The 19,072-nt window shown below is 35.1% G+C and overlaps 1 protein-coding gene across 1 annotated transcript; it reads left to right on the top strand.

Moving 5' to 3' along the window:
* The first annotated feature begins 1,847 nt into the window (after positions 1–1,847).
* LOC146136208 (frizzled-2-like) lies at positions 1,848–17,093 on the top strand. The gene is made up of 13 exons (XM_083395102.1): positions 1,848–2,411; positions 5,453–5,619; positions 6,735–6,896; positions 6,971–7,082; positions 9,032–9,134; positions 9,396–9,578; positions 10,732–10,833; positions 12,448–12,566; positions 13,145–13,280; positions 13,582–13,723; positions 14,996–15,072; positions 15,924–16,043; positions 16,195–17,093. The coding sequence occupies exons 1-13, from the start codon at positions 1,872–1,874 to the stop codon at positions 16,791–16,793; spliced, it is 2,562 nt and encodes an 853-aa protein (XP_083251228.1). The 5' UTR covers positions 1,848–1,871; the 3' UTR covers positions 16,794–17,093.
* The last annotated feature ends 1,979 nt before the right edge of the window (positions 17,094–19,072 follow it).

The following is a 19,072-nucleotide window of genomic DNA, read 5'->3' as shown; positions in this document are numbered from 1 at the left end:
ACATTGTAACGGTATTGTATTACAATGACCTATCGCAATCCACTTTGTGTTTAAATAGTTGAAATTCCACTTTTGTATGGTGGATTCGTTTAGTTGTCAGAACATTAAACAATTTCCCATGGGAGGGTGTGTGATACCAGTTAACATTTGTCAAGAATGTTTAAAACACGCACCATAGAGACTGTCGGTTTGTGGTAGAGAAGTAGAGTTTCGGTATTTAAGAGTAGCTGGATTAATTTTTTCCTTATATCTTATTCCATTGATACAATTTTTCTGTTCATTCAATATAGGCCTACGACTACGCGTGTTAAATACGTAGACGTTGTTAATTATTGATAGCTTGTCGGCGGTTGTCGTTGAAAGCGCAATCCCAACGTATTGAAAACATGTCAAGTACTACTTCAGGACGCAAAGCTTTGTTGTTGTTAGTGTGCAGTTTGTTCGAATCTTTCTTTTCTTATGATCAGCAAAGAGATAAAGTAAAGCTTAGCAGAGATGGGCCTACAACAAGAAGGAATTAAATGTAAACATTTTGTCAATGTACAATGTTTTTTACTGCATAGCGACAAACACAAACTAAGGCAAACAAATCGATAAATGCCATAAAAGATTTCTCTTGGTAAGCAAAGTGTTTACTCTGAAAGGTTGTATAATGGAACATACAGCCTTGTTTTCATTGTTTGAACCTTTTTGACGACAGCTAATTAGTAATTTGGTGTGCTAACTACAGCATGTGATTGAGTCCCCCTAAAATATCTACTTTTAGTCGACGAAAGGTTTGCCCTTATGTTTTCTGTACATATGTATACTGTACAAGTCGGACCACATAGTCTTTCCGTCCATAGGAACAGTTCATCCTGTAGTAATAACTACTGACGTGTTGTGTGTATGAGTTGACAAATAAATGTCATAATTTAAGAAAAAAGACTGATTGGCCACGACATATTAGGTCAGGGATCAGTTTTATAAACTTCATTATGCCTCATTGTGCAAGTGGTTTGTCATTTTTCCGAAATACAAGTTGATAAACATACAACGGCCCAGTGTAGGCTATGGTTTACCCAACCCCGTCCAAGTGTTTAAACGGTCCAATCGACGTTCAGCGCACCTAGAGCGTGTAGCTTTTACATAAAAAGATCGCAAGAATTCTAGAATTCTAAAGCATGTTATGCTTACGGTTCAAAACATTTCTATGGGTATTAAAATTTGTGCTTTGTTTACCAACGGTGTGTTCTATATAACTTTTTCTACCATTTTGGTAGTGTCACGAATATAAGCACCTATTGTCTGTTTGTATGATACAAGAATCGCCTTAGATTTACAGCCAAGTCAGTTGTTCTTTAAAATAGGCTATTGTCATATTCTAAATTTATAGTCTACCTAGAAACAAAAAAATACTTGCTTGACTTTAATGCGACACATTATAAAAAAACGCATTCATTATTTACAAAAAAGTACGGTTCTATTAACAATTCTAAACCTTAGAAATATAATCATGGGATTTTTGGCTGCATTTGCTAATCGTGGTAAATTTGGTTATCACTGTGCCTGAAGGGCGAATACATTATTTCTCTAAACCAGTGTAAGTGATGTTATTATTTAATTAAATGTGTGCTTATTATTGTTTAGGTGCAAGCTAACGTTGTTACTGAGATTATTATTTTTATTGTTGTTGGGAGAAATTAGGTTAATTAGATAAAGGTAGCCAACTAAGTGTTTCGTGGCCAAGTTGCGGTTGATTAATTCAGAATTTGTTTTAAAAGTTTAACCAAGAAATGGAACACAGGTCGGCAAATCATGAAAACAAATTTGTTTCGATATTTAACTGCGCTACTTTTCGCAGTAGACCACCATGTAACGAAAAGTTCATTATGTTAAAAATTATTATTTTAATTTTGTTGAGAGTTGTCATGAATGTCGACTCCCAACCGTATCCTCGGTGCACTCCAGTTGTTGCCTCCTTGTGTCTTGGAAGTGATAGTTCGTCTGCAGCAGACTTTCTGCCTTGGCCTTACAACTATACAACCTACCCGACTTTTGCCGGAGAACAATCGGAATACGAAGTGCGTGAAAGCCTTGCTTTCTTGCATCAATTTGTTTCTACTGAATGCTCCCGTTATATTAAACTGTTTCTATGCGCGGTACATTCGCCAGTTTGTACCGATCGGGGAGTTGTTCCACCATGTCGCGAATTGTGCGATAAGGTACGCAGCGACTGTAAAGTAATTTCTAAAATGTTTGGCATCCAATGGCCTACTAACTTTGATTGTCATCATTTTCCGAGCATCGCCAGAAGTACTGGGACTACATCTTTACAAGAAGAGCAGGGATACGTTGGCGAGGCAAACAGCATGCTTTTGGTTCGTCGCGCTTCGTCACCATGGAGTGAGGCCCTTCTGGATAACGGAAGAGTAAGATGTGTTGCATTGAACTTTTATGGTTGATTAAGTCATTTGTAAATATTCATTAATTTTAAAATGTTTGCAATAAATATTTTTATGTTAGCAAAATAGGAGTATGTGTCCGACTAGTGGTTCCCAAACCTTTTTGTCGTCGCGCCCCCTCTAATTTTTCACCTCCCAATTTTTTGTAAATAAAACATAAATCAAATTACAATTATATACAAATTAGGAAAATGTAATCATTTCCAGAAAAACTAAATCAAATTTGGGAAAAAATGCCCGGAATTAGTTCATAAGCATGCAATAATAACTACAGCTACGGTTGAAGGTTTATCTGCGTAAAGAATAAATGTGCATTGTAGTTTTATGATGTAACAGTTCTTACAAACGAGACTACTTACCGAAGTAAATGTTATAAATACAGCGGGAGCTTGCTGCTTCCTACTGCTATGTTTTTAGTTTATGGTGTTTTTTTTTCTTGTCGATTTTTTGTTTAACAAATAGTACATTGCGACCACCAGGTTTTTGGAAACCACTGAACTAGTAGTAATATGATAATAGCACTAATTAGAAGGTTAGATAGTTCACTTATCGTGAATATTTGAGTGTATAATACCTGGTCAAAATACAGCTCGCAGGAAAACGAATTCTCGTTATTTTCGGTGCCAGTTCGACTTCACATTTTTAAATGTTTATTAGCGTATTTTTGTAGAACATGTTCACTAGGAAAGTCTAGCGTGCACAAAATTAAAATCAAGCGTTACCTTTTTTGTATAATTGCGCTATAGCCTATGTATATGTGTACCTCACTCTATACCAGGGACGGCTCCAGGCATGCCCTCAAACCAGGGGTGTCCAACTCAAACATGCCGGCGTGCCAATTTTTATCTTATAACTTCTTCCCGTGCCAAAGTTGGGTAACCAATTCTTTTTAATATTAAAAGCGCTTTTTTATCAAAAATTAAAACGTTTATTTACACATGGAAAACTGTGTAGTAGGAATTCGCAATATTGTGGTTAAGTGTTCGTCGGTGAGCTGACTTTTGCTTCTTCACACCAAGCTATATAAATATGTAAATGCTAGCCTCCATTATACAGTATAATGTTACAATATCAAAAGTAGTTGTTAGTTGTTGTGATTGCCGCGTTTGTTTTATAGGTAACAAAACAATAGCAGTTGGCTGAACAACAAATTTAGTATTTTTTGGCAATTAGCTGAGTAACAAATTGGATTTTTTTGACAATTGGCTGAATAACAAATTGAGCTTTTTGGACAATTGGTTAAATAACAATTTTAGTGTTTTGGAGGGGGGCTCGCGTGCCATTTTTTATTAGGTCGCGTGCCACATTTGGCACGCGTGCCGCTTGTTGGACACCCCTGCCTCAAACTATAAGTTGTTAAGAAATAAAACATACAGAATTTTTGAATCTTATTTGTTTTTATGTATGATTTTCTTTTCAGACAAAACGCAACATGTTCACTCTTGCGATCTCTTAAATATTTTTTTTTGCAAAATTATTCGTTTTAAATTCATTGTTGCGCTTCGATCGAATTTATATTTTCTGTGGTAGTTCTGTGCCGTCTATAAATTATGAAAAAAATATTACTACAGCAGCTCAATTGAAACTCACAGGCCACAAAATGCAATCACTAAGTGTAATTCTTCTCTAAACCAGACGTGTGTAATCCAACAAAAGCAGTAAACCAGGTGGGCAACGTGCCGCCCGCTTTTCTATTTTTGTGCGGCCCTTCACCTTCTTCCAGCTGTTTTTCCCTAAATAAGGCTAGGAGTGTGCGCCATGTTGGGACTTTTGCTCTATTAGTTTCCTGTTTGAAGTGCGATGTAACCCATACCCATAGGCTGCACCGCTACACTAGCGCAGTTGAACTAGAATGGGAAGCATCTTTTACAAAACAATCTCCACTCATAAAGTTTTACTTGTGTCACGTGGTTATGATAAAGAATTGTTTTGCAACGATTACACTTGTCTAGTATGGTCAAGGTGTAACAGACTTTTGCCACGCATATTGACTGAGATGTTGTTTTTAACAGCTGGTTTTGAATTAAGACTGTTAATTAATTCTTACTGAGCCGATCCGTATGAGAAAGGCGTCATTGGAATTGTAGGAAAAGTTATTTCCGTATCTACATGCACAAGCGTAGCCAGGGGGGGGGGGGGTCTGAGGGGCCATGCCCCCCCAAAAAAAAATTTATAAATGTTTTACTCTTAATAATTTGTTTTGTAGTATTTATGAGCAGTACCACAACAGTCGATCACAGACATGCTATACCTTCAATTGTCATGTATTGCTACGTCACAAACGATGTAGTTAATATAACGTTTGCTATACAATAATGTAGTTTTACTACTTTTAAACAGTTTTTGCTCTTTGACTGTTTTTTGAGTATTGGCGTTAACACCCAGTTAGTTGGTGCTCAAACGGCTAGCATTGTTATTTGTGTTTGTTACGGCAGTTAATACAATGACAAAAGCTAAACAAAAAAATCCACCTTTTTGCCCCCCCCAAAAAAAAAAAAAATTCGGCTGGCTACGCCACTGTCCACATGTAGACAGCACAGGCAAAACTGCCGTAGTTGCAGCCTAGTAGCGCATTAGTTTTTCTAGTAAAAGCTAAAAATATGAATTAGTGTTTATTTGATGTGCGGCCCTCCTGTAAGCATTACATTTCCTTACTGGCCCTTGTGTTAAAAAGGTTGCCCACCCCTGCAGTAAACATTTGACGTGAACATCTAGAATCGGTATTCACAATGTACGATATCGGGGAAGCTGTTTTGGAATCATTTGAAAAAATTAAATATATTGACAATAATTTGCGGCCTTTTATTATTTTTGTTTTAAATATATTGAAGAACATAATTTGCGGTTACATTTTTGTTAACTTAATAATAAAAACTTATCCAGATATCTTAAAAGCAGTTTTATGTTGTAAAATATTTTTAAATACCCAAACCCGAAAACAAAAATCGTAAAATAATCAAAATCGACACACCCGAAAACAAAAATCCCCTTTATTTTTTGTATTATAGGTGTGCATTCCTGCCAGCGGGGATGACGTAGTTACGCCAGTTTTAAGAAAGTTGGCTGACGCACCAAGTAAAGATGAACATCAGGGTACCGGCATAAAGGAAATTAATCCGAACAGCTTCACAGTAACCTGCCCAGCAGATCTAAAGTCGCCACCGGGCCATATGGGGTATGTCGGTTAATTAGCAATATTAAAAACAAGATTACGTAAGAGTTATACATATAACAAGGTTATAGATAGATTCATTTTTATCAAAAATCCATATTTTAAGAAATAACAAACTTTTAGGTAAACTTTCATTTGTTTGTTGCGTCATGTAATCGATGAATAAAGAAGCAAGAGTAATCAAAACCTTTTAAGGAATCATAAATATATATATATACATATATATTGTGGTATCAGTAGTAAAATTGAAAACACACTTAATATTGGTCAACGATTGATTGCCACTTTACATGCCTACAATTAATGCTATCAGGTATATACCAAACACTATTTTAACTGTCTTTACAGCAATACACTACAACGAAATCTTTAAAATACAATACAAGGAATAACTTACAAGCCATGTATGTAGCGGCACGGAAGTGCCAGTGTATAGAACCGTTGAGCACCCTTAAAGTTCTCTTTCGTACTACTTGGGGGGAAAAGACTCAATCATGGGAACCTCTGGTATAAATCGAGGAAATGTTGTACAAAAAAACTGCGTTTTATTCAAATGTTTTTATTTAAAATGCGTCATTTAAAGAAATGTTTTTAATTGTTTTTTATTTCTTTGAACCAATAAAGACCACCTAATAATAAATATGTTGTCCACCTAATGATATATCTTACGGACAGGTCTTTGGGGGCTACGGGCATAACTCTCTAACAAAATATTAAAAATATAACAAGCTTTGTAATAACTAAGTTAATTTAAATTAAATGGCTGATTTGTTAAATTTATAGAAAGTAAATGCGTTTATTTGTTTATTTCGTTTAATGGCTGTATATTGTTTTGACGTAAAGAAGGGGGCACGGAGATTGAGAGTCTTTCAAACAGGGCCACGAAGCAAAGGTTGAGAAGCACTGCTATAGGGAGAGATGAATTGCCACGTGTAAAGCGAAATGATTTCGAGTTATTTTCTGGTTTGAAGATTTGGGATTTGAACCAGAGACAAAATATATTTACTATTTAATAAGCGATGTATACCAAAAAGGCCCTATGTAATACCAGATGGAACGTTTTAATTAGTTAAAAATACATCACTAAATAGCACCTTTGCTTTTTATATTTTATAAAGGTACAATTTTCTGACGTTGGAAAACTGCACTGCTCCCTGTCCAAATATGTACCTTGACAAAGAAGAGTTGGTTGCGGTGCGTAGTTATGTGTGCGCACTTTCCATCGTTTGCTTATTTGTCACCTCATTCGTTCTTCTTACTTTTGCCATAGACACCAAGCGGTAAGTGGAAAAAACAAAAAATTGAAATGGATTTAAAAAAAACGATTTCTAACAATGTTTGTGTCTCGTTTTAGATTTTGTTATCCCGAGCGACCGATTTTATTCTATGCCCTTTCCTATTTTGTTGTTTCCGTAGTATTTCTTGTAGGATTCTCACTGGGCGAACAAGCCTCGTGTAATGATAAGGTGAGTCAGTAGTTATTTGTATAACTCACTTTGTTTATATTATTTTTTTTTAATTGGATGCTAAATTAATAAAAAATATTGCTATCATCGTTAATGTTCTTTTGAATGGCAAATCCGCCAAGTGGCTCTTATCCAAAATCCGCAAATCCACAGATACCTAGTGGTTCGCGTAGCTTTTTGTTGGTATCTACAAACTTAAAGTTTGTTATTCATGTTTTGCGATATATTATATGTTTTTGTTTTGTTAAAAAATCCCTCAAAGGGATTATTAATATTTGATTTTTTTCTGATTTCTAGGTTTACATTTATTGTATAAAGGACATGTTTTTTTTATTTATTCAACGTATAATAATGAATATTTTGTCCCACATATCACCACCGAACAACACAATGTTATTTTATCAATACAATTCATTATTCACATACTATTCTGTATTGTTATTTAACGTACATGCGCAGTACTGCAACTAGCATCACAAGGTTAGCTGTTAAGGTTAAAGAAAGAAGATTGCCTGCACTGTAAAAATATTGATAGATTTTTGTCTCTAAGAATGCGAAATAAACCATAATATTGTTGAATTCTTGGGCAACACGTATTAATCTAGGTCAGTGCTCCGCAACGAGTGAGCCGTAAGACCATGGCAGGTGTGCCGCAGTGTTCCCGGAGGTTTTACGTGCATTTTTGTTTGAAAACTAGTAGAATTAACAGAAAAAATGTACACCAAGACAGGCATTTTGATAGTATGAAATAAAAATCCAGGGATAATTTTATGAACTTTCCTAAAAAACTTTTTTCAAGCGTGTGTTACTTCCGATTGCCTCAAGACATATTTTGAAAATATTTTTTGTAACAGCGGCCAACCATGCGCTGGAAACTTTCTACGCATGTTATCATAAACGCTCTTTTTGTTATGGGTATATATATACTGTTGGTGTGCCACCAATTGTTTTAGCACTGTTAGTGTGCCGAAAGTGAAAAAGGTTGCAGCATATTTTCCAGCTCATGACATGTAATGAATGTTGGTAGTGAAAAACATAGTTTTAGTGAAATAGTTCAATGTGATGATCTATATATTTCGCCTTATTAATAGGCATCATCAGTTTCTGTAAAAATAGCAAACATTTGTAAAATGCCAAGTAGTACTATTACATATTTCTGTAATATTAAAAAAAATGATTTTATGTTTTATAAATGTTTTTATAAACAGTCTTAAGATCTGATACGAAAGCAAGAATATTTCTTTTACATTTTATTGTCTGCGGTAATTCAATGACGAATTTATTAACCTGGTCTAAAGCTGCACACGTACTTGTATAAGCGACCAACTACAAGTATAAGTCGATTCTTTCTATGGTGCTTGACATTAAACGAAATATTTTAAACCACATTTGATGCGACAGACGACCTGACAGTTCCTACGTGTTGTACGGATGTCCGATACTTTTTTTCTTTCGAGATCCGACCCGATACCATGTGACGTCATGACGATGATTAAAAAAGCATAATTGATGAATTAAAGCGGTCATAGGGCAATTTTTAAGCTATTAGGCCAAAATATGTTTAAGCGTTACGAATTAAAAAAAATCGTTGCGTTGAATCGAAAATCATTGATGAATTTTCAGTATTAAATTGGGATCGTATCGGCACCGACACCACCTTAATGAGAACCGATACTACCGCTTGTCATCGGGTATTGGCTCCGATTCGATAATATCAAGCAAGATGTTTTCGCGGTCCGAATAAACTTGTTATTTTTACCAAATTTACTAAGTTCAGAATACTTACATAGTCTTCCACCAAACACAGTCCAGTTCTAAGGCTGTAGGATGATTTTATTTTATTATGTTTTATAAACAATAAAATATGTCTTAAAAGCTATCTTTTAGAGATATTTTTTGTTATACCCTCAATCAATAGATTACATTTGCGTGTTGTTGTTTTTTTCCAGATAGTGAATGAAGAAAATGAAGTAATTCAAGGTTATGCCTTGGTAAAAGGAGCACATCGGCGTATCTGTACACTACTTTTCATGCTTCTTTATTATTTCATCGGTAAATGTTAAAACCTATATAGGAATGAATTGGGTATAATTGTATAATTGACAAATGTTTGATTACAATTTTGACGAAAATTCTTCGAAAAATATATGTGCGTAAAATCAATGTCATGTGTAAAAGATAAACAATGTGTAAAACACAGGCAATTACCATTTTCTTACTTACATGTATTCACTATAGTTTGGGTATACTGAGTACAACAACTTGTTAATCACGGCCTTTTAATCTTTAGTTTAACATTTTGTGTTTTTTTAGTTAATGGTGCAATCTGGTGGCTTATCTTAACAATAACTTGGCTGCTGGCAGCTGGATTTAAATGGGGAAGTGAGGCAATAGAGAAACACTGGCTTATATATCACGCGGTTGCATGGACTCTTCCAGTTTTCCAAACAATGGTTGTGATTGTTTTTAACAAAGTTGAGGGTGATAACGTGTCAGGTAATAATTTTTATTTATGCAACGTATAGTGGCTGGCCCATCGGAGCAGAGTGCTGTATACCTGTATATCTCCAGAAATTAGAAAATGGCATTTAATAACATCTTAATTGGAACGTATTATGAAGAACCTACCTATTTAAAACTGGAGATTAGAAACAAAAAATCGCATAGTTTTATTTTTTACTTCTCGGTGTAACCACATAAAACCAGGGTGTCACGTCCCCATTCCACACAACGTCTAGTTTTGGAATATTTTGTCCGGCCCAAACATCTCATTAAAAAGCGAAATTTGACTATAACAAACGAATTTTACTGCCATTTTTAAGACTATTAGGCCTACATTTGGTTGAGCGTTGAGAATTAAGTCTATTTTTCCATCAATTTATTTTCACTTCAGAAAACGTTGCGCTAAATTTTTAAATATTGCTTAAATAATACAACATTAGCTTTGTATCAGATCGGCACCGAAATCACCGTAGTAGCGTTCGAATACGAATACTATACCACTCAGAATGGCAATTAACGGGCATCGATACTACCCACTGTTGTAATGACTTAAGTCAATAAGCATTTAAGTTACTTTTTTCCAACGACCTAACCTGACTTAAGTTTTTTGTACCAAATGACTTGACCTGACTTAATTCTTTTGGCAAATGACTTGACCTTATACTTATGTTTTTTGAACGACTTGGGTTGAAATGAAATGTTTTCATTAGGCTAATTGTTATAAAATTGGTTTATTTATCTTGAATTTTCACATATAATACAATTTGCTTTCTATATCGTGCGTTTTTGTTATTTTTTAAGTTATCGCTAATATCTCAGAGTATACCATTTTTAATGGTTAAACTTTCAATTATTATGACGAGGAGACTTAGATTCACCTTGCTTTACTATTACTCGTTTTTTGTTAGTTGATGAAAGGTAGCGCAATGCAACAAGTGCCTGCTGTTTCCTGCAAAATAAAGGACAAACACCAACGTACTAAATTATTTATACTCATGACTGAATGGCGTCTCCGAAAATTTCGTTATAGATTACGAACATGGAATTATCCATTTGCACTTTGCCACGAACAAGTGTTTATAAGAGAGTGCATTTCAGAAAACTGGAATATATGAAATATGATAACCAATTCAGTTTATAATTGTAGGTGTGTGTTTTGTTGGCATCCACGACTCAAACGGCCTAAAGTATTTTCTTCTATTGCCGATGTGTTTATACTTGCTGGTAGGAGTTACAGTGCTGTTGGCAGGTGGGTAAATGCAAAGTATACACATTTATAAATGGTAGTTCCGTATTTTGAGAATGTTAGTTTCACATTTCTTACAATACATCGACTAAACGGACACTAGCCAGCAATAAGAGAAATTTAGAACAACTTTAACGCCGGAACATAACACAGTTCGGAGTAAAATCAAACAGGACTAATACCTAATAGTCGTTGTGACGTATATCTGAATAAGGCCTAAACCCGTCGGAGAGCTAAATGGCCAGAATAATTTATAAGCAACGTTTAATCTACCCCCAAACTCCATCTCTAACTTCACCACAAACTAACTCCCCTAATAATTCCAACCCTAACGTAGTTTCTAACCCTAGTCATTACCCGCCCTTAATCCCAAACTGGAGCGAACAACCCGATGCCAAAACAGCGGCGCTCCAACAACGCTGTTCAACTAAGCGTCGACACCAAAAACAGCCGTTGCCAGAAATATGTCTCGTGATCATCCCATACCACCTCCTTCAGTTTTAGGCATTGTTTTATCCATTCAGGTCTTTTTGCAATGAATTCAGGACTTATTTCGACAGGTTTTGGTCTTATTTAGACGACTTAGATCTAATTATGTCTTTATTACTGCGCATTTGCCTTTATTATAACGCAGTAAATGCAAATATAGATTAGTCTGCTTTAGAAATTGTTGATTTGTAGGTCTTATATGTGTTTCCGCCGAAAACTTGCTGAGTTTGGATTGGTCCGCGACCGAGAAAAGGTTAATTTATATGTTGAGGGTGCGTATGCTGAGGCTGCACCTCGAGTTGCAAATAACAAGTGTATTTTCACTTGGTTATTAACGTTTTAAATGCCCAATTAATGTGCTCTCGTGTAACGTATTTGTTTTTGATGGAGTTCGAATTTATTTAAATACATTGTTTGAATTTCCTTTACTCCTTATTTTAAGTAGTGCTCCACAGGGTATATTTAAAATTTTAATCACTACGTGGTTACTCTGACATTTTAACCTATAGGTTAAGTACAGTTATTTGCTGTCATGCCGGGTCTGTGTATGCACAGCACACTAACGCGCTCTTTACAAACACCACGATGGTTTGCGTTTCAGTAAGAATTCGCAAAAAGGACGTGGCCATAGTTTAAACTATGAAAAATTGTGTTTTTAAATAGTTAACTTCAATGTTTAATGGTGAAAATAACGGCCCAAATAGACATAAAAAGCGACATGCTTTATTATTCAAACGTTTCGGCAAATGCTCATGCCATCATCAGTGATATGAAGGCCACATCAGTTACACCCGTTTATATACACTTTAGTCGCACGAATAATAAAGCATGTCGCTTTTTATGTCTATTTAGGCCGTTATTTTCACCATTAAACTTATGAACAGATCAGTATATAGTGTTCTAACTTTAATGTGTTTAACTTTAATGTGTTTAAAAAATATAATGTGTTTAACTTTAATGTGTTTAAAAATTCTAACTTTAATGTGTTTAAAATATATTGCCTTGACTTTTTGTGCGGTGAAATGCTTTAATCATTTCAACCAAATATATAATTATACAAAAATGGCTATCACTATGTTTATTTCTGTGTTGTTCAAAAACCAATTGCGTAGTTTGTCTTTTTTATAGGTTTCATTTGCCTAAACCGGGTTAGAAAAAGTTTAGAAAACGACGAAGAAAATAAAGAAAAACTCGCAAAGTTCATGCTTCGCATCGGAGTCTTTAGCGTTCTTTTTATCGTTCCCCAGGTATGCTTCCTTCGAAAAAAGTGATTCCTAACCTGGGGGTCGTAAAGCCCAAGGGGTCGCAAGAGGTTTTTTGGAGGGGTCGCGAAGTACTATTTGTTAAAAGAAAAACAGAAATAAAAACAAAAAAATTTAACTAAAAAATTTTTGAAGTAAAAGGACAACCGCCAGTCTAAGTACAACCGCCAGTCTAAGAATTGTTTTAATGACAGTTGCTTCGGAAAACCAATCGACGATCGGGTTTGTGATGTAACCATTACCAGTGTTTTCAATCGAAGCATATCTCCAGTCCTCTGTTTATGAGGACGAAGTTTCCCAAAAATTGGGATTAATTCTTTTATTATTTTTGGGGGAAAGGTTACTTAATTGAAAAATAAGGTTTCTGTAAAAATGTTTCTGTAAATCACTGTTTTTGATATTAAACTATATTTCACTAATCATTGTTTTTACTATATGGTTAGATCATGTTAAGTTTTAATACTTTTGGTATCTGTAGTAACCCGTTGCATATACTTGGCACAATCTTCTAAATGGCACAACCTGCTTTATAATTTACTTCTGTTTCAAAACTCTATTTGCAGATTGGGCTAATTATACTTTATGTTGTGGAGGATATCAACCGACACCAGTGGACGAATGCCTGGTACATTGAATCCTGCACAAAATATGCTGTCCCATGCCCTTCCTTAGTGGATCCCCAAAATCAACCAGTATCAAGTAAACATAATGTACCTTGCCCTATTGCGGATGTAAGCGTTAACAAAGCGTATAGTCAAGTAACGGTTTTACCAACTGTAACGAGGTCATTAACGCATGTTGCGGAAAGGCGTAAAAAAACACTAACTTATACATTATCCCAAAATTGCTTTCGGTAGTACAGTACAAGATGGATTTCCGTTTTTTAATTATTGCATTAAATTACAGACATCCTATAATTGCACGTCGCAAGACTACTGTACTTTTGTAGTATTCTGAATACACTTCTAAAATGTGTTAATATTCCTAAGTTTTATTTTAGATTTTAAAGTTGGAACAAAGCCCTCGGCTACATTGTTTATTGTCAAATACACTCTGATGTTAATTGTTGCCTTACCACCGCTGTTTTGGGTGGCCAGCAAAAAAACTATAAATTCATGGTCAAGATTTTTTAACACTTCATAGTAAGTTTTAAAATAGTTTAGTTCTAGTGTTTCTATTTATTATAGTAATACAATCGTTTTAGAGACGAACGTATTTTTTTTGTTTTTTTTCCTAGTTTTTTCAAACTTACTTTTTGTTTTAAATAAAAACCCGTCCACTTTTATACGCCCAGTAGGCTATTACAAAAATTTAAGCAACGGATTCTATCTTTCATATATTGATCAAAACATTTTAAGGATTATCTCCTATTAATCTCTTTACCAAGGCTATTATTTTCTGACCTAAAAAATGAAAAAATTTGACCTATAAAATAAAAATTTTGACCTATTAGGAACACATTGGTTTTACTTTGTGTAGACTTTAACTTTATAGTAAACACATAAGCCAAAAACTCTTTCTGAAATGTAAACTTTGAATTTGTCAAATGAGAGATTAAGGTAAATACAGTAAGTTGGATCATTATTTTTCAAATCAAATTTAGGTTTAATGTTTTTCGAATATAGGCTATATGCTACTGGCCGCCCCTTCTTAAAAACATTTTTTCCTGAATGTTAAACGCATGTTACGCCAACAACAGGACGTCTAAAAAAGTAACCCTATGAAACCTGAGGTTATCGTTCGATGTTGTAAAAATGCATTTGAAATCTTGGTTTAAATAGCAATCGCACATTTATGGCGATTGCGGGATGGCCTGGCGAAAAAACACATGGTATGGTAAAAAAATGGTAGGCCAAGGCGTATCTGCAAAAAATATTTTACCAGAATGCCGTTCCGGTTTACATTCACCACTGAAGAACACATACTGGTGAGCTTAGTTAGCCGCCTGGACATTTATTCATATCAAATCCCCTAGTGGTCTTTGGAGGTAAACTTTGCCTACATGTTTGCACAAGTTAATTTTTAAATCGATTCTAAAATGAAACATTTTGGAAATAGACCCACTTACCTGAACGTAATTGTTTGTTGTTTAATAATCAAGAGAAGAAAGGATTACTAGTTTCTGGTTGATTTGTTTTTATGTTAGAAAAAAACTATTTCCGTGCGAATTACATGGCGTAAAAAGCAAAAAAGTTGGCTATTTCTTGCATAAAACAATGAACCCTGCTTCAAAAAACTCTGGTTTAGATCAGTGGTTCTAACCAACTGTCCGCGATAAAATGAAACCTTTGTGCTTATCAAATTCTCGTTACCGGTCCGGAAAGTTTTTTTTAATTTTTTTGGTTCTAAGTGGTGTTTCTGTGCAGTGTGCACTCATTGTATTTTGTATGAGTAACTTAATGATTTACTTACAGTTGTTCAACAAATACTTCTGCAATGAACACAACTCAAACCAGATTGCTAGATGATTCTAATGGACCGCACGCCAGAGGTGTGGTAGGCCAACAGCTATAACTTTATCCACATATGGATGGTTCACTCATTTGGGTTAAATCATTTGTTCGGCTTATAACATTCATGTGACGACCAGGGCTTCATTTGAATTCAAACGAAATATCGTTATCAAATACGTGTACATATCAAATAGGGTCGCATTAAACTTCCCTTTTCTATATCTAAAAACTTGACAACTTTTTAATTAACTTAGTTATTATTGAGAACAAGTATAACACAATATTGTAGGAATGTTTGATAATAGTGGATTGGAACCTGTACTCAAATTTAAAACAGAAAACCACAATTTGGGCAGTTGACAATTTCTAGCATATTGTGCGCGATGGTGGTACCAACAAAGGCATGGGCCTGTAACGCGAAATTTGGTCCGGGGCCAAAACTGATCCGGTCGGATCAATTTTGGCGTTGAAACAGCCGCTAAAACAGGTCTGGGGTTAGGGTTCGGCCGGACCAGTTTTGGCCTAGCCGGACCTGTTTTAGCGGCTGTTTTGGCATTTCTGGTAAAAAATCGATCCGACCGGACCAGTTCTGGCGCTTGATTACGACCAAAATCGATCCGGCCGGACCAGTTTTGGCGCTTGATTACGACCAAATCCGGCCGGACCGATTTTGGCCGGACCAATTTTGGCGTGACAGGCCTATGGCTTGCGTGGCAGTGAGCCTGTGCCGTGTCAATTTCTATAGTTTAAAGGTTTACAGTATTTTCGGTCCTAGGTTATCAGAATATAAGACGAATGTCGGGCATCCCTGAATAAAAAAAAATGTATTTGTTTAGCGTCGTGTCTAATCCGGTCTGTTTTTATCTTCATTATTTCTACAACAACGTAGATCGCGATGCCAACCTAACTGTTAAAGTAGAAAATCACAAAGACGTGGTTTTCAACGAGTTTCGTGATTCCGGTCTTCATGGCTCATCAGCATCTGTTGCAGCAGCTCGATCAATAAACGGTACTAATTACCTTTATAGATTTCAAGTTTTCGAGCAGTTCTATAAAAAAATGGTACATAAGTGTAAAATATCTTCTTCGTAAAAATGTGGTTCGTAGTAAATAAAAAGTGTTTCTAGTTTCACTAAGATAAATAAACATGATTTTTATAGCACGTCAACAGAAATGCGAAAAGCTTAGTGACGCGTTTTCCAGCGATTCAACCAGCTCGTTGATGAGGGCGATTGAAAAAGATAAAACTGGAGAAAGGGTAAAAGGAAGAGGCCGCAAATTTCGAAGAAATTACAATGATAGCAACAGAACTGATGTTTACCTATCCAGATGTACTGACAATACTGATCAAGTTGTGGTTCCACCCAAACTTGAAGATATTGATGGCGTTTCATTTCCTACCATATCCTCTATGGAGGCTAATCGTGAGCGAACAAATGTTCGGTTACAAAATGACACTGACAAAGAAACTTCACAACTCAATAGAATAAGAAAGCCGGCGGTATATAATCGTTCCAAAGGTGCCGAAGATCGATCAGATGAAACTTCTTGCGACGCTAATCAGTTATCGAACGCTGAAGAACAACCTAAACCGGTTGGAATCGAAAATTATAAGCACAGAAAAGTGTCTTCTCAGTCAAATACACAGGATAAGTTATCTGGCGAACCAGCGTGTGTTTCAAACGTGAAAACAAGGCCACGGGCGCCTCCACCTCCGCCACCAACCAGAGTCGATTCAATTGCTGTGACACCGGAGTAGTGGGCACTAATATTACCTGTACAAAACATTTAACATCAATAAACAGTAATGTCTACATATTTTGTTGCACTGTGCCATTTTGTTTATCGCCTTTTTGTTATCGTCGATAATAACAGCTTTACATTATAATAAAACAGACTTTGTAGTTGAACCAAATTTATGAAAAAATAGCAACTTTAATGTGTTGAATAGTAACTTATAAATGTTTGTATTTCTAAACCTTTAGTATAAAAATTCAACGTCAACATCGCATATACACTTAAATTTGTTTGTTTTATCGCCGTCAATATAAGAATATGTTCTGGGTTTAAAAACTTAGTTTGAAAATATCTATACCTATAACGGTATACTCATTTTATAAACTTATTGAACCACATGACCCGTGGACCAACCAGGATAAATAAACCTAATTTTTTACATACCGAGTTAGGAAAAAATAGTAATTAAAAGATATTTATAGGCATTGATTTAGTGCTACCATATTAATAAATTTCCTATTTATCACAGGGCACAAAGGCAGTGTCTTACAAGACTTAAGTCAATGGCAGGAGTAGATTTGTGTATTTCAGTTAATGATTTCGCTCAAGTTTAAAGATTTGAACAAACCAATATTGTTGTTAATTATATTTCATAAAATTAGCGTATGTTCCCTTACGTTTCTATACGTAAAACAGTTTGCTTGCTTTACGTAAAATTTTGATTTTTCCTATGCGATATGTTGCTTGGAATTACATTATTAAGTTTAGCATTTCTTTTTCGATGGAAATAACTTTATAATGAATGGCAAAATGAATGTATAAAATAAGAAGACATCTCTTTGCGTTTAAATGTAAATGACGACAATGAATTGAAATCGGAGCAAATAAGGGGGGAAATGTAATTCTATATCCTCTAAAATAGAAAGTTTAACGAATTATAAACCCAATTAGCACAAAATTGTTTTGCGTTAACATGGCTTAAATTGGCAAAATCAAAAGTTCTTGAGAGAAGACTCCAGCAATAAGAACGAAATTAAAACACAACATCATAGTCAAAATAAAACAAAGTTCCGAATAAGACTAAAATATGACTAATACATAATAGTTGGGACAAAATCTAAATCGATATGGGACCTAAACCCGATAAATTAGGAACTAAAAGGCAAGAAGCGGACAAAATTATATCTAAACAACGTTTTACAAGACGCCACCCGGTCTTCCGGAAAAGTCCTCGTTGGAAATGAATTTACTCGCCTTAAAAGGACACTTGAGCTGCCTTGGAGAGTTATTTAGATAATGACTTGTGGTAGCCTAAAATTAAGCGTATCAAACAAGGTTTATCTAAAACAATTGGAATAATCTGAACTTCCTGAGTAAAAAAAGCAGATGATTTACAGCAGTGATGAAAGAAAGTCGAATTTACTTTTAATACGTCATATTCGTAATTTTTGCCATGTTTTTAAATGTATTTTAAATAGTTTTTTTTTTAATATTTGTGCACGGCATCGAACGATAAGCTCAGGTTTCCTCAGTTTACTTGTTTTAGACGTCCCTTTATGTCATGACGTAATTCTGTGACGTGATCTCTGAAAATGTTCATGCGTTCCGGTAAGTAACCTTTTTCACTTCTGATTTGCAGAGGGGCTTGCATTACTGATTTATGAAACACATTTTTTGGAAAATAAAGGCGCTATAGTTTGATAATGTCAAAACGGGACACAAATTAAAAAAAAAAATTTTGTTGTTTTTTGAGCTATCGGCCAGACTTATTTTAACGTGATGCTTGAAAATCTTAAGCCCCAAAGAAAACTTGCTTTCCTGTTGTTTCGATGCAATCTTTTGTTTTGCCAAACACCTGTAGGCCTATCTCCGTCGATTTGACTCAGCTAATCCAGCAGGCTCTTGTGCTATTATAGTTTCACGCGGCTGCTGGAAAATTGAGATCTAAACACAGCGATATGATCGCCTTACTTGCGAGAAGTGTTTTACTGCGCTGTAAGTTGTTTTTTTTTTCGACTGTACAATAAATCTATAAGCGACTCCACAATATGCACTTTGAAATGCAATAGCAATCGTTCAATTTCGATTAGTTGGTGGTCAATGCCCCCCTGTTAAAATATAGGCTACACCAGCAAGACCAAATACTGATCTGCCAATAAACTGCCATATTTAAATTAGAACACTTATAAGCGGTATCATCCCGATTATATGAATGCGGAGGCTCTGTTAGGCCTAGAAATATTTCTTGACGTATTTCTAGAATATTGGCACAACTATGTATTTAGTATTGCACATAAAACT

Source organism: Ascidiella aspersa, chromosome 8, assembly GCF_963924565.1.
Source record: "Ascidiella aspersa chromosome 8, kaAscAspe10.2, whole genome shotgun sequence".
Classification (NCBI taxonomy): domain Eukaryota; kingdom Metazoa; phylum Chordata; class Ascidiacea; order Phlebobranchia; family Ascidiidae; genus Ascidiella; species Ascidiella aspersa.
This window is presented reverse-complemented; position numbering and strand designations above follow the sequence as displayed.

Excerpts from the sequence above, each read along its gene's own strand:
- LOC146136208 (XM_083395102.1), top strand. The coding sequence starts at position 1,872 with ATGTTAAAAATTATTATTTTAATTTTGTTGAGAGTTGTCATGAATGTC. Across the intron at positions 6,897-6,970 it reads TTTGCCATAGACACCAAGCG|ATTTTGTTATCCCGAGCGAC; the intron begins GTAAGTGGAAAA and ends GTCTCGTTTTAG. Across the intron at positions 9,579-10,731 it reads TGAGGGTGATAACGTGTCAG|GTGTGTGTTTTGTTGGCATC; the intron begins GTAATAATTTTT and ends TTATAATTGTAG.